The sequence below is a fragment of the Acromyrmex echinatior genome, chromosome 14 (genome assembly GCF_024713525.1).
Source record: "Acromyrmex echinatior isolate Ae372 chromosome 14, ASM2471352v2, whole genome shotgun sequence".
Classification (NCBI taxonomy): Eukaryota; Metazoa; Arthropoda; class Insecta; order Hymenoptera; family Formicidae; genus Acromyrmex; species Acromyrmex echinatior.
The window spans coordinates 2,984,745-3,000,101 of record NC_141865.1 but is presented as its reverse complement, the minus strand read 5'-3'; the positions used below and the strand labels follow the sequence as shown (position 1 = coordinate 3,000,101).

The window sequence follows — 15,357 nt, the reverse complement described above, 5'->3', positions numbered from 1 at the left end:
CCGGCCTAAGTTAGGGCAGAGATCAAAAATCATGTATTGTGAAATACACAGTTTCTGATAGGTTGAAATTCTTATTCTCTGCTTCCTGTTATTGTGCAAAGCCTCATACTCTAACCAGAGAGAAACCTGAGAGAGGACTTGACGATTCAAAACCTGTAACCGCAAAATGCTGTTACGCACCATCGCCCTCTGACAAAGTGGATGTAAACTACATAGCAACGTCCACTTAGGGTACATCATCCATTTTTCGAGGCTGGAGATAGTAAAACGATATTTGGTTCATATAATCGTGCTATATATAGCTCCAACCTTGAAAAATGGACGATGTACCCTAAGTGGACGTTGCTATGTAGTTTACATTCACTTTGTCAGAGGATAGTAGTGTGCAACAGCATTTTGCGGTTACAGGTTTTGAGCCGTCATGTTCTCTCTCAGGTTTCTCTCTGATCAGAGTATGGGGCTCTGCACAATAAAAGGAACAGGGAACAGAGAACACAGAATAAGAATTTCAACGTATCAGAAACTGTGTATTCCACAATACATGATTTTTGATAGGTTGAAATTCTTATTTTCTGTTCTCTGTTCCTTTTATTGTATGGAGCCCCATATCAATCATGAAACTTTATCCATAGGATGGAAAGTGAAAGGTGAAAATTTTGACCATTGAAGTTAATGGAGAACTTTTCACTTTTCATCCTAGAAAAAAAGTTGATGATTGATACCCTGCAATTCTTGATGATTCTTAATTGATTCTTGGGTATGTTCGAATTCCCACCTGAGTGTTCCCTGAATATCATGTCATTTTTGTTGTTTACCAAACATTAAACAAGGACGACATGGTATTTGAGTGACCCAGGTGACAATCCAAATTCCGAATACGCCTCTTTCTCTCTTCGTTTTCTTCATCGTACGTGAAATGCGCTCAGTAACGATCATTAGTTTACCCTCGCCGGAATTATCGCTACTCCGCGGCAAAGGTCAATTAATATTGAACAAGAAGACATTAGCAATCATTAGATTGCATTTAATAAGTTTGAATAAGTCGCAGTCATTTTGACGTGTGAAAAGTTCATTGTAAGAGCAATTGTTTTTACTTGAAAATAAGCAAAAAAGAAGTATTATTAAATTTTAAAGGAACATATATATATATATATATATATACATACGTGATATATTTTTTAAAATCTGTTACATGCTTTGAGTGTTCAACGTGTCGGTCAATTCTGCGTAATTTGAAATAAATTTTGTTGATATTTTTCGCTGATTTCATGAAATATGTGCACTTCCGTAAAAAATAAGGTAAAAACTTCCTATATGATATTGATAATTACGATAATTATGTAGCTTCATTATAATGTGCATTCAAATCGCCATATAATTTTCATAATTTGTGAAAATCAATTTTACAAAAGATGATTTGCATTTTTTGATAATTGTTGAAATGAACATCATTTGCGATGTTGATAAAATTAGACTCGTTCGACGCATTTTTGTACAAAATGAAGGAATCTAGCAAAAGAAGTCGCTCTGTCCCGCGAACCCAGATACTAATTATTGAAGTTTATAGATATTCAAGTTAGAAAATCTGGCACATTGATGGCATGGAGGAACATGAGAACATATAAGTGAGGCTAGAATAACTATTTTCTGTTCCAAAAAATTACACAAGTTTTCTACTTTAAAAACGCCATTTTTTTGTTTATAATTTTTGTTTTTACATCAGAGAATTTGTTTTAGTTAGGATTTTGCTTTCTGCTTTAAAAATACAAATTCTATTTTAAAACAAAAATTCTTTTTTAAAAACAAAATTTTGTGCTATAAAAACAAAAATTATATAGAATTTGTTTTTAAGGTAAAGGTTTATATTTATAAAACAGAATTTGTGTAACCTCTATATCATCGATGTGATAGTTTTCCTAACCTAAATATCTTGCAATTTTAACAATGAATAATGAATCTCGATTTATAGGGCAGAGCGACACTTTTTTTGTCATATTCGTTGCATGCAAAAACGCATCGAATGAGCCTAATTTTATCAACATCTGAGATGAAGAAGTTAAATTCAACAATTACCTTAACTAATATTCTTGAGGCTTCCATGAGAGTACTTTCTATATAAAGATTATACGTTTCACTAGTTGTCTCCGTGTTCATTCTTGGAATGGCAATTCTTGGATCGCCTTGATGAAATGGACTGCAAGGTTCATGAAACGTTGGTATTCCAAGAATAGATAGCTGGAGAACCCACGAAACGCATAATTATCTTAACTTTTAAATGTTAAATGTTTAAATGTACTAATCTGTTTTATCTCTGACAAAATCTATTTTTTTATCATAAGTTTATATAAACATTTTTATAATATCTTAATATACCATAATTTGTATACAGAATTCTCCAGAATGCCAGGATATGTTGCATTTTGCAAAAAAATGGTGCTGGAATTTTTTTCAATGTATGATCGTACAGCTGCATTTTATCTTCGATAATATTGTAGACTTTGCCTTTGGCATGTACTACGATAAGAAAGCAAAGAAGGTACCATCAGTGAAGAATAAGCTATTATTAGAAAGTGCTGTTTCCTTAGCAGAAAAAATTAGGTAGGACAGTTATTGATTCTTTACTTAAAGAATAATTTATAACCATGTTATTCATATATATATATAAATGATATTTAAGGCTCTATTCTATAATCTTTAACACTATTTATTGTTGAACAATTATCATTAATTTAGAATTTTTCTTATTTTATAATAACAAAACAAAATTATCGTAATCTCTAGAAAAATATTATTGAATCTATAATAATTTTGTTACCATTTTATTATTAATATATAAATAACAATTGTTATCTACAGAAGTGACAAAATTGTTCATTAACGACTATTGTTTAATGATAATATCGTTAAAAAATTATAGAATGGTTTATTTTATTAATTTATCAAACACATCTTCTCTCATAATTTTTTTTTTTTTGCTTTGTAATAACATTACCATTAAATAACCATTAAATGATAGAAATTCTTATGAAAATTTGGTTTTGAATTTGAAATGATGAGATGTTCTTTAAAATAATGAATGTCATTTGTATATGAATGAATAGGTTAAATATGTTAAAGATTTACAATTTGAAATTGAATTAAAGAGAGAATAATTCTAATTAAATATGGAAAATTCTTATTTTTGGTTGAAGCAAACCTTAAATGCTATAACTATTTAATATAAATTTATGTACATTTCTGATTTCCATAAATCATGCACTGAATTGCTTTTTCAGACTAAACGCATTTATGCACAGAATCAGAATAGTAATCCTGATAAAAAATGTATTATACATAAATATACAGAGTGTCTTAAAATAATTGCTAAATATTTCATGGACAGGTAGAACCATGGTGGAAGGATTACATGTTCAAGCGTCTCTTTCTAAAATTGTTAATAGTTTAAAAACAAACATTTAAATAATATCCCTGCGAAATATGGATATATCTGTTGGTGATGTTCGAGATTTGTGCCATGTAAGCATATAAAAAAAATATACATATATATTTTATGTATATATGTACATACATGATACGAACTTCATCACAGCTATATCATTGCGCGCGCTTCCATATTATAAAACGTTTTCCAATGAAACTTAACAAGCATTAAGATAATCTCACAAAGATAATACACAAAGAGCAGCAAGCTAGTGTAAGAAATAAGCGACAACACGAGAAAAATATTCAGGCATTCCGGGATTTAAATCAAGGCCTAATCTTCTCCATATCGATAAACTTCCATTCTGCCACTGAGCCATACAGCCCTGATGCTGATAGCTTCTTTGTTGTGTCTATTTCCTCTAAATTTCTTACACTAGAGAGACTAACGGTAAGAGAGAGTTAATGGACGCGTTCAAGCCGACAAAGCGACTAGGTCTGCTCGTCGAGCAATTAAACATAATTGATTGGATTCATAGGTAAGAATCAGTCAAGCTCGACAAGCGAATGCCTTTGCCGGTTTGAACTCGACCAATGTGACATTCCATGCTCTTCCTTTTCTTCATTGTCCCTCGTCATAAACATACTTTATCTGCTAAAAAGTTTCCGTGAAAAATTAGGTGTTGTAATTTCAAAAACGTTTGCATATACAAAAATCTGCAGTGTAATGTTTGTCAATGTATTATAAACTAAATATTTCATATGAAACGTTTATGAAATATTGTAAAATTGGTTTCATTATCGCAAATATAGCATTGCTGTAATGCCATCAAACGTTATAAGCCAAACATCCTAAATGAAACGTTTATGGAATATCTTAAAATACATGTTTTATGTCGCAAATGTGACATTGCTGTAATGTCTTTGAACGTTACAAACAAATTATCTCAAATGAAATGTTTCTTAGATGTTGCTAAACATTTCTTTTCTAACATCCTAAATTATTGAAATAACAGCCAAGATATAACATTTTTGGAACGGCACGCGAATATTACAATTGAAATATTATTTTGAAACATTCATGAAACATTTTATGAACATTTTAATGTAACATTTTAAATTTCTGCCACATTCAGGTGATTAGCTGGCGATTAAAATTTAAAAAACGTAAAAATTTAGTAGTGTCTAATCGTAAATATTACAAGTCCATAGCTATGCATTTAAAATAAAAGCATAATGTATTTTCATTATACATTTAAATGGAACGTATGAAAAATGTCGAACCAATTGATCACAAATCGGGGAGAAGGTGGTCAAATTCTGATTAGGGAATCTCTATCAAAGACAATTGTCCTAATGCCTTGTGCCCTCTCTTTTACGTTTCTCCTTGCAATAACCAATCAAAACGCAAGACGTCAGGCAATAGTACCAACACGTTAATGATTTTAGTGACAAATATATGTATCTCGAAAAACAAATGGAACTCTTTCACTTTTGGCCAGCCTGAAATAATGTTAGTTTCGAACGTTTCAGTACTAAGTTAGTTTAGCAAGTTTCCTTTTTTTATGCACATTTTCGAAGACTTAAACTAAAAACTTTGGCATATGTTAAAAGAAACGGATATCACATCATTCTCAACTCTAATTTCGCTAAACAGTACATAAATCAAACTTTATCATTGACACATCTTAAGTAAAACATTTCAAAATTGAAAGTTTAAAACTAAACAGAAAACGCTTAATTTTTGAAAAACTTCAATTTGACTCGAAGTCAGTCGACAATCGACCTAATCCACAATTTCATTCGGTCGAGAGATAGGATTGCATTATATTGGATCATCTAAAAAGTATCCGCGGTACTTTGTCACTAGATATATGACCATCAACACACATCTAGTGACAAAAAACCGCGGATACTTTTTAGATGACTCAATATAATCTAGAAATTAGGCTGGAACTTGGAATATCTTGGAACTTGGAACTTGGAATACCGATTTTTATTTAAAATTTTAGCGATTCTATAAGGTCCCTTGTACTCGAACTTTAATTTTTTATCTTTACTAGACTTCACAATTGAATCTCTGATTATGACTAGATCACCGAGAGCTTTCGATGTCGTTCGTACATTGACTTATTATATTCTTTGATTCTATCCGTAACATTCAACGCTTGTATCCGGCTTTCTTCCCTTACTTCTTCAGGGTCTGCGTCGATCCCTACAATTTCAATCAAATATTTAACTAAGTCAGTAATCAGCGTAATTACGCTGATTGCAATCTAATAATATTTTTGAGGATGAAGCTTTAAGCGACGAATGATGCATGTTATTAAATATATATTACACTGTATCGAGATTAGATTTCCCAGTCGTCCTGATCATCTGTTAACGAAGATTTGAGAAAGCGGTTAATCCTTTCGACCAATCCATTGACAAAAGACCGCCACGGCAACCATCTGTGATTAATTTGTCTGTGAACGCAAAAAAGTATACTCTCGAAAAGGCAGTCTTCTTTTCCGCATAAATATACACTAAAAAATTTATAGCAATTTTTAAAAAATTGTCTATATTCTTCAATAGTGTTGGATACACGAGCTCTACAATAGTCACGAAAATTTATCTAAGATTGTTAATCTTTAATAATATCTCAAATATAGTTTCGTCTAGAATTAAATTTAAATACATGTTGTACAACAAAAGAATATATGCTTATATTTATACATACTTTGTTCTAGAACAAAAAAGGTTACATCAGAAGAGATTGTAAAAGCTTATATTGAAAGATGCAAGGAAGTAAACGATTTGATAAATGCAGTCGTGGAATGTAGATACTTAGATGCAATTGAAGAGGCGAAAGCAGTGGATGCCATGATAGAAAAAGGCGTAGATTTGGAGAAAATAAAAATAACGCAGCCATTCTTGGGAGTACCGTTTACTACAAAGGAAAGCAATCGAGTAAAAGGTATATAAAACATATGTAGCAGTGTGAAAATATTCAGAATTTTTAGTTCAAGATTTTATTTTTGAAAAATTATTCAGTTGACAAGTTTTAATTGAAACTTTAATAAATTTTAAATTTCACAAGTTTGATAAGTATGTAAAGATAAATATAAATATTTTTATTTTATTAATTTTATTTAGTTTTATTTAAATATGATTTTGATTTAATGATTGTACAGACGTTTGGATCCTTCTCAATATCGCAATCAACTTAAATTAATATAACAATAAAAAATGTTGATAATAAATAATAAACATAATACAATACTAATATAATACAATTATAAATCGAAATAAAAGGTTGACGTTGGAAATGATTTTTATTAAAAAACAAACCAATGGCTTAAATATTGAAAGTGACACTGAATCTCTCGACGCGGTTTATTCTAATTTATTTATAAGAACATGCTTCCTTCTCCTTATCACCGTATGTTCGTTTTAATTCTAATTTTATAATTTGATCCAGTTAATTTGGTAATTATTTTGCAAATACTGGACTTCATAACTTCTTACTGCAGCAAAAAACGGGGCTACAAATCCCTTAATTCGATTTATAATTGTATTATGTTAGGTGTATTATCAATGTTTAATTTTTTATTGTTATATTAATTTAAGTTGATTGCGATATTGAGAAGGATCCACATTAGGGTCAAAACATTTTGATCTGTACATTTTGTATTAAATAATAAATATTTTGCATGAGGACATCCAGTGCTTGGTTCACATAGGCAACATTTTTCTTTGATTTATTCTTTAGAACCTGTCAATTCTTTTTATTGTACAATTAATAAGTAAGTACTGATAACTAGGGATATAATCTAGGCAGGAGATAGACCTAACTTCACATTGAAGTTCGATCACCTCTATGCAGGAAGGGTGTGGGGTGAACTTCTCTTTGCGTGGAAAGTCGAAAGCTCCTTGGCAAGGAGAATTACACTTTAATTCTAGATATCTTAGAAACTCTAAGAGACCATCATCTAATTGTTGAGACAAAGTTACTCAGAATTATGGCTTTGACAACATTATGTCAAAATCAAAGTCATTGGAGTTCGGTCTCTTGTTGTTAATATTTAATATAATTCTATACAAAACAAAAAATAGAAAAACAAAGCACACTTAAGATCCAGTTAGACTATTAAAAAGCATTTATGTCCTATTGTTGTGCTCGCATGTACGATCTTATGAGATATTTAGCTTAACATTAAAAAAAAAAACAAAATTAGTTGAGCATAAATCAGTGTCAGCACTTGAAAAAAAAACAGGTGTGATACTTAAATGAATGCGTGATAACGCGTCCAAGAATGAAAATGTTCTTTTATATTAGTGCTTGTATATCTATTTGTATATCTATTTGTATATGCGCATGAGATATTTCATATTTTATAATTCACAATATCAAAATAAAATATGAAATATCTAAGAAACTATTGAGTTTTGGATAGCATTATTTACGCTATCTTTTACACTTTATATAAATATATATAATAAATTTATATTCGAATATCATAGAGGATTTATATAAGAAAATTTATATTGTTCCATTAAAAATATTCTCCAGTCTTTTCACATAATATAAGAAGTTAATTAGATATTGAAATTAAGTTTGTAATTTATATATATATAGGTATTCTTGAATTTTTTCAGATTTTTTGTGTAGTTTTCTTTAAATAATTTTCTTAAATAGCTTAAATTCTTATGAGAAGAGGAATTTTAAATGATTTAATTGTAAACAAAATATAAAAATTTTGAAAAGCTATATAGATATAATGAAATTTAAAGATTTTTATTATTTCATTTTTAAATTAAAAAATGAAGTTTTAACGTATCATTTTCATATAAAAATATGAAATGAATTCTCTTTAAATATGATATTACACTAGTGAAAACGTGGCAACATCGTTTCTATTAGAATTATCAATATCCAAATTAAATTCAAATTATATATAAACAATTTTTATTCAAAATTTAGTTTAATTTAATTTAATTTTTTTAAATTTAATTTTTTTAATAAATTACAATTATACTATTAAAATTTTTTTTATTATTTTTTAGAAGATGGCAATGGCTTTTGCATCCTTTGTTTTCTCTGTGAAGATAAAAAAAGTCACAATAATTCCTCTTCACTTTTTTAAGTGGAGAACTTTTTTAACAGAAAATGAAAATGCTTGATATAATCTTGACAAGTTAAACTAATTTTAAAATTATTTTATGTTTTTCTTACTAAATAATATTTGTCTGGATTTTTAGAAAAAAAATGCATCATAGAATAGAGAAATTTTTACTGTTGTAAGTAATAATGAAATTAATATTAATTAATCATTATTATTAATTATCCTATTAGGTTTAATTCATTCATTGGGTTTACTTGGTCGTCGTAATCATCGTGCAGAAGAAGATGCCACAACAGTTCGTTTCCTTAAAGAGGCCGGTGCGATTTTAATTGCTACGACTAATATTCCTGAGCTCCTTTTATGGACTGAATCAAGAAATAATATATATGGACAGACAAATAATCCTTACAACACCACAAGAACTGTCGGAGGCAGTAGTGGAGGAGATGCGGCCATTGTATCAGCGAGTGGTGTTCCATTTTCCCTTACTAGTGATATAGGAGGCTCCACAAGAATGCCCGCGTTCTTTAATGGATTATTCGGCTATAAACCCAGTGAAGGTCAATCTTATTAATGATGTTGTTGTAATTACTACTATAATTATTACTATAATTACAAATTTATATAAAGGATGTTTTTTTAAGCCCGATAGAACTTGAAATTGTAAAAAATAAAACAAAAAATTAAATTAAACAGCCGCGGTGACCATATGGCCCGAAATCATTTTCAAATGTTAATGCCATGCATTGATCTTTCGACTAAAAAAAATTTTTTGATTATAATTTAATTTTTGTGTTAGTTTTTACAATTTTAAGTTCTATCGGGCTTAAAAAAACACCCTTTATTATTTTCTATCCATTTAATTTTGAGAAAAAATGTAGATGAGTGTATGTGATATATCTAATAACAAATTTGATTGGATGCACTCAGTGCGCACTAATGCCATCGTACACAAATTGATGTAAAAATAGATATTTAATATAAATATATATAAAAACGGATTAAACCATAAAATCCTTAATATATTTTTGCTGTGCTGTTAAGTAAAATTTGATATAATCCGAAATATATACATTTTATTTTTACATAGATTAAATTAGTACAACGGCTTTAATATGCACTAGTACACATCAGTGCATCCAAAACCGAATTTGCTATAACTAAATTAAAATGATAAGTTTCAGAATTTTTTAATATCGTATTTTCTCATGTCGATAAAAATGCAGTATTAAAAAATTGATAAAAAGTTCTAAAAAAATTCTCAGAACTTTATGAGAAGAAAATAAATGATTTTTGTTTCTTGCAGTTTTTTTATAAAGTTGATAGTATTTGAGTAAAAAATTATTCAAAATTAATATTTGGCAATTTTTAGTAATTAATATCTTGTTAACTATTGCAAAATGGTAAAGAACTTTTTCGTCTCAGTTTAGTCCGCTCTATCTACACAAAAGTGATTGGCAAAAACTTTCGGGACACTCTGTATATGTTTTTAGATGAAACTTTTAAAACAAGTGCGAACATTAAAAATCAGATTGATATTTTAATGAAACGTCAATTTAAATTAATTTTATAAAATGATGTTTATGATATATATTAATTAAAGAAAACTTGTGTTTGGGTATAAGCCTTTCTTTAAAGATTCAATAAGGCAAGTTATTAATAGAAAATTTAATGTCTACAATTACAAATAGAATGTAGCAGAGAAATTATCGGTTGTGTTGAACATTCTTTTATATTATTTATAAAGCAATAATTCTAAATTTGTTCGTATTTTAATTTATTTGCCATATAAAATTCTAAATTGAATATAAAATACATAATATCGCGTGAATCATTAAAAATTAATTAAGTAATGAATATTAAATTGACCTGGAAAAAGGTTTTCCAGGATTTTTATCTAGAATGTCTCGGAACATTGTTATCTTTGAATTGATTAGCCACATTATTAGCCACATGAGCACTTTGAATATATGAAGTTCTGAAACGTACAAGTTATGTATTATATCATATTAAAAGGCTATTTAAGCGAAATCGAATGATGATCGCTTATCGTAAGAAAAACATTGGGAACGTGAAAGAAATCGTTATCAAAGACAATAGATTTAATACTATCATTTATTGGTATAAAATTAATGTTATTCGTACTTAATAATGATAATAATAATAATAATAGTAATGTGATTATTGATATTATTAGGATTGACTCCAGTGGCTGGAGTCGGATTGCGTGAAAAAGATTATCCAGACACTATGTGTACAGTTGGACCGATCTGTAGAAAATCTGAAGATCTGATACCCTTTTTGAAAATACTGGTCGGTCCTAACGTGACTAAATTAAAGCTAGATGAGCCAGTTAATTTAAAGAATTTAAAAGTATTCTATCAAGAAAGCTCTGGTGATTTAAGAACAAGTAAAGTTAATAATACCATGCGAGCTACATTAATGAGAGCAGTGCAACATTTTGAAGAATTAACGGGTTCTGCAACAAAGGTAAAATCTCACATTCTTTAATTTTGCATCTAAAGTAGTAAAGAGTTTATTAGATTTTTTTCACTTTTTTCTCTTAATTATTTTCAAATTTCTTCTTTTTCTTCCTTTCTGTTTCTTATAAAAGTTGATTTATTTTAATATTTAGAAATTTTGTTCTTAAATTTCTAATAAATTAAAAAATTTGTATATGTAGGAAATTACTATATTTGTATATATTATAGATAAAAATACCAGGTTCTGAATACAGTTTCAAATTGTGGAGATATTGTATGAGTCACGAAGATATTAATTTCAAGTTGGACATAACAAATCGAAAAGTAAGAATTACATTTCATATGTATGTGTGCGCGCCTTGATTCTCATCATTAAAAAAAAAACATTTACTTTGCAGTATGTCTCTAGTGTGTGTGGAGAAATTTACAATTTACTCACTGGAAACTCACAGATAACGTTTTCTGCTATTATGAAATTAATAGATGAAGATTTCTTTCCGCGAGAGAACGCCGAATGGGCAAAAAATACCATTGCAAAAGCGAAACAATTTTTGACGGTAATTATTACTAAAGAGAAATTAGATACACAGGATGTCCCCCATTGATGTAAACCATACAACTTTTATTTGAAACTTTTTTTCGTATCTACCACAGTTTTTGAGAAATCTTAACGCATTATTTAAAATGGGACAGCCTGTACAAGGTGTTTAAGAAAAAATGAGTATATATCAGTTGTGCATGTTCAATTGAACTATCCAATCATAGTTTTAGAAAAAAATTAACGAAACTTCCTAGATCGCTATGATTGGCAATGAGCAATTGCAACGGTATGCAAGTGAACCGTTCCCGAAAAAAATAATTAAAAAATATATTTCTTAACGAATTGTGAATTCCTATATGTATTGTTATGTGTTCATACCGTAGGAGAAATTGAGTGATAATGGAGTATTGTTTTATCCTTCGGCACCATCTTCTGCTAATTATCATTATTCCGCATTTCTGAAACCCTTCAACTTTAGCTACTGGTGCCTGTTTAATGTTTTGAGATTCCCAACGTGCCAAGTGCCACTGGGTTTAGATAAACAGGGCTTGCCAGTCGGTATTCAGGTGAGATTTTTACACACACACATGCACACACACAATAAATTTTACAAATTCATATTTAAATTCCATATTTACTATATATTTTGAATATTTATAGTTTAGAATTTTGTTTCTATCGTTTAGTCGTGAGACTATCTATATCTATCTATATCTAGGGTTATTAAAGACTTTGAAAAAAATAATAGAAATTTAAATTAATTATGGAAAACGTAGAAAAATTAAGGAAAAATACAAAAAAAACTTAAAATTTTGAATTTTTTTCACAATTTTTAAATATTTAAAAATATTTTTTCAGTTATTTTATTAACTATTACTATAATTTTTTAATTTTTAATATATAATTAGACACTAAAACCGCCTTGATCAAACATGGTCCTCTTCATTCATTTGTTAAAAATTTCTCGATCCATTTTTACTTAATATTGTTAAAATTTAACATTACATATTTGACATTGGTCATAAGTATCTTGAAAACTTTAAAAAGAGAATTTCAAAATTCATTTTCTGTGGCAACCCTATAGTATTACACGCAAGTATAAATTTGTGGCAGAAAATATAGTAACTTTTGATTGTGATTTATTAAAATACACGTTATGACTTATTTAAGCATCTTGCATATAATCGCCAGCGATTACTTTTTGCAATTAGTGATTGTTTTTTCTCCTTATTTTTGGCAATAATTATTACTAAGTAATGTTATATATCATTATAGTTTTGGTTTTTATGGAATGTTACTTTAAAATTTTATTCTTTATTTATAAGAAAGTAAATATGGTAGAGAAACGCCAATGAATTTTAGATAAAAAATTTTAGATTTCAAATAATATTTTTTGTTGAATCGATTTATTAAAAATATTATATATAATATAAGAAAGTATATATCTTTTTTGTTTTTAGTTATCTTTAAAACTTGAATTGTTCGTACAAGCCATTACAAAAATATTGAAAATTCTTAAAATTCACACTCTCTTTAAAGGTGGTTGCAGCTCCATACAATGATCATCTATGCTTTGCGGTGGCTAAAGAACTTGAAACAGCATTCGGTGGTTGGGTTCCTCCATCATGAATTATGTACAAGGTCACATATTTTTTTCTTAGAGAATATTTTAAGTCGTATATTATTATTATCGACGTTTATAAGGGGCATTTACAGGATAATGGATGTAATAATTATTATTAGGCTGTGGGAATATTTAAAAGCATCAAAGATAATTATACAGTTTAATTACAATCCTAAAAATCCATAAAAATAGACTTATCGCGTTTTTGCATGAAACAAAAGAATCTGGTAGAAACAAGTGTTGCTCTACTTCGAAAACTGAGATTAACTCTCACTGTGTAAACGAGGGTCATTTGTGTCCAGGCGATTTTTAAAATTATGAATATTTTGAAACAAGTGAATACGGACACATCATTCTCCTAAAAACCTTGTGGGGAAAGATACCTGAAATCCCGGCAATGGATGTCATTTTCTCGCTGAGCAGCGGATATCCAAAATCGACCGTGAACACAGATGATCCCTATTTACATGTTTGTCATACAAATAAGAAAATAATTTTGTTCGTGTTTCTTGACTATTTTTATATGTAAAACATATATATATACACATTTCTCATAATATTAGATTATTTTTTGCCTTTTTATTTTTATTACTTGCGACTCGTTTCCTACTTTTCTTTTTATTTTGATTTCTTATTCCTGTCACAATTTTACATTACATTTTGTACTTTCTAATAGAAATGTTCGTCCTTAATTTACACAAGCCAGAGGAATACCTCGTTGTGATTACAACTTCCTTATAACTTTCATTTTACATTGAAGTGAGATTTATATTTGATACTACAATTGAGAACGAATTTTAATTTTTATATATTTTATCTATGTAATATTTCTATTGTTATTTTTGTTCACATTGAAAATGATCCAATAGGGATCGAAACGTTTGTTTTGTTTTACTTGTTACTGGTCAAATTAAAGTTTATATTTTAACTTGATGACATGTTTTATTTATTAACTGTTCAAAAAATTTTTTTATTTTATGATAATTGTTTTAGGTTCGTAGCCCTTTGTCTTTCTGTTTGTTACATGTATATATATATATATATATATATATATATATATATATATATATATATAAAACGAAAAAATTTTTATTCAGTGTTATCTTAGAATAAAAATGATAAATCGTTCTGCAGAAAAGTTTACTATTTCTTCGTCCTTTTACAATGTCATTCTGTATATATTTATTTGTTTACAAAAGTATATAAGATTACAGATTTTTAATAAAAAATGAATTTTTGAAGTTAAATATTAATTATTTTTCATAAGTTTCGAAATTATAAAATTTCATGTCCCGAACTTAAGCATTTAAAAAAATTTGTTTTCATATATTTTTTTATTAAATTATGAATTTTTAATTTTATTTTTCATTTTTAATTATTAGATTTCGTTGACTTGATCAAAAGTTAGAAATTTTTGAACATATCATTACTCACATTTGTGTTTACATATTTGCAAAAATAAAATATTTAAACAAATAGATTTGTTAAATTATGTATAAATCCTTCATTTAGAATAGTTAATATAATAAGGAAACACACACACACTACATGAATTTTTAAATATTTTTTGAACCATTTAATCCATTTAAAAAAATACGCCGAACATGAATGACCCCCATTTACATAATAAATACTATAAAAATGTTTACATGGTAAAAGTTAAAATTAATTATTGAGATAGGAAATCTATCACAATTGCGAAATACTGCGACACGAGTAAAATTATTAGTTATTATACATTAAGGGATAAAACAAAACTAGTTAATAATAAAGTTAATAACATTATTAAAACTTTATAATAATTACACAGGCCGACAAAATTTATAGGAGGGTCTTGTGCTTTGAACTTTGAAAGATGTTTTCATAGGATTTTGATGCGCTGAAAGCACAACTACGTTGTCTATTTTTTTTCATTACTCTCCATTTTTTAAATAATCGCAAAAACATCATTTTTTTCCGGAAGTAATTTTTTTTATTAATTTTTTCTGGCTAAACAACAAATCAAATGATATCGAGGTCTGTTTTGCGGCATTTAAATAATATAAACTAAGACTTAAATAATAAAACATTTTTTTTAATAAAAGAATCGCAACAGGATATGTATATAGTTGTTAATTAAAAATCATTAAAATCATCTAATACATTTCATGTATTAGATGATTTTAATAAAATACAAACGTT

General features: G+C 28.0%; 1 protein-coding gene across 1 annotated transcript; it reads left to right on the top strand.

The window, feature by feature from the left end:
• Positions 1-839: 839 nt before the first annotated feature.
• LOC105148115 (fatty-acid amide hydrolase 2) lies at positions 840-14,109 on the top strand. The gene is made up of 9 exons (XM_011059618.2): positions 840-1,299; positions 2,390-2,598; positions 6,153-6,379; positions 8,759-9,088; positions 10,726-11,018; positions 11,240-11,335; positions 11,410-11,568; positions 11,936-12,118; positions 13,092-14,109. The coding sequence occupies exons 1-9, from the start codon at positions 1,276-1,278 to the stop codon at positions 13,179-13,181; spliced, it is 1,611 nt and encodes a 536-aa protein (XP_011057920.1). The 5' UTR covers positions 840-1,275; the 3' UTR covers positions 13,182-14,109.
• The last annotated feature ends 1,248 nt before the right edge of the window (positions 14,110-15,357 follow it).

Excerpts from the sequence above, each read along its gene's own strand:
- LOC105148115 (XM_011059618.2), top strand. The coding sequence starts at position 1,276 with ATGTGCACTTCCGTAAAAAATAAG. Across the intron at positions 11,569-11,935 it reads AAGCGAAACAATTTTTGACG|GAGAAATTGAGTGATAATGG; the intron begins GTAATTATTACT and ends TTCATACCGTAG. Across the intron at positions 12,119-13,091 it reads GCTTGCCAGTCGGTATTCAG|GTGGTTGCAGCTCCATACAA; the intron begins GTGAGATTTTTA and ends CTCTCTTTAAAG.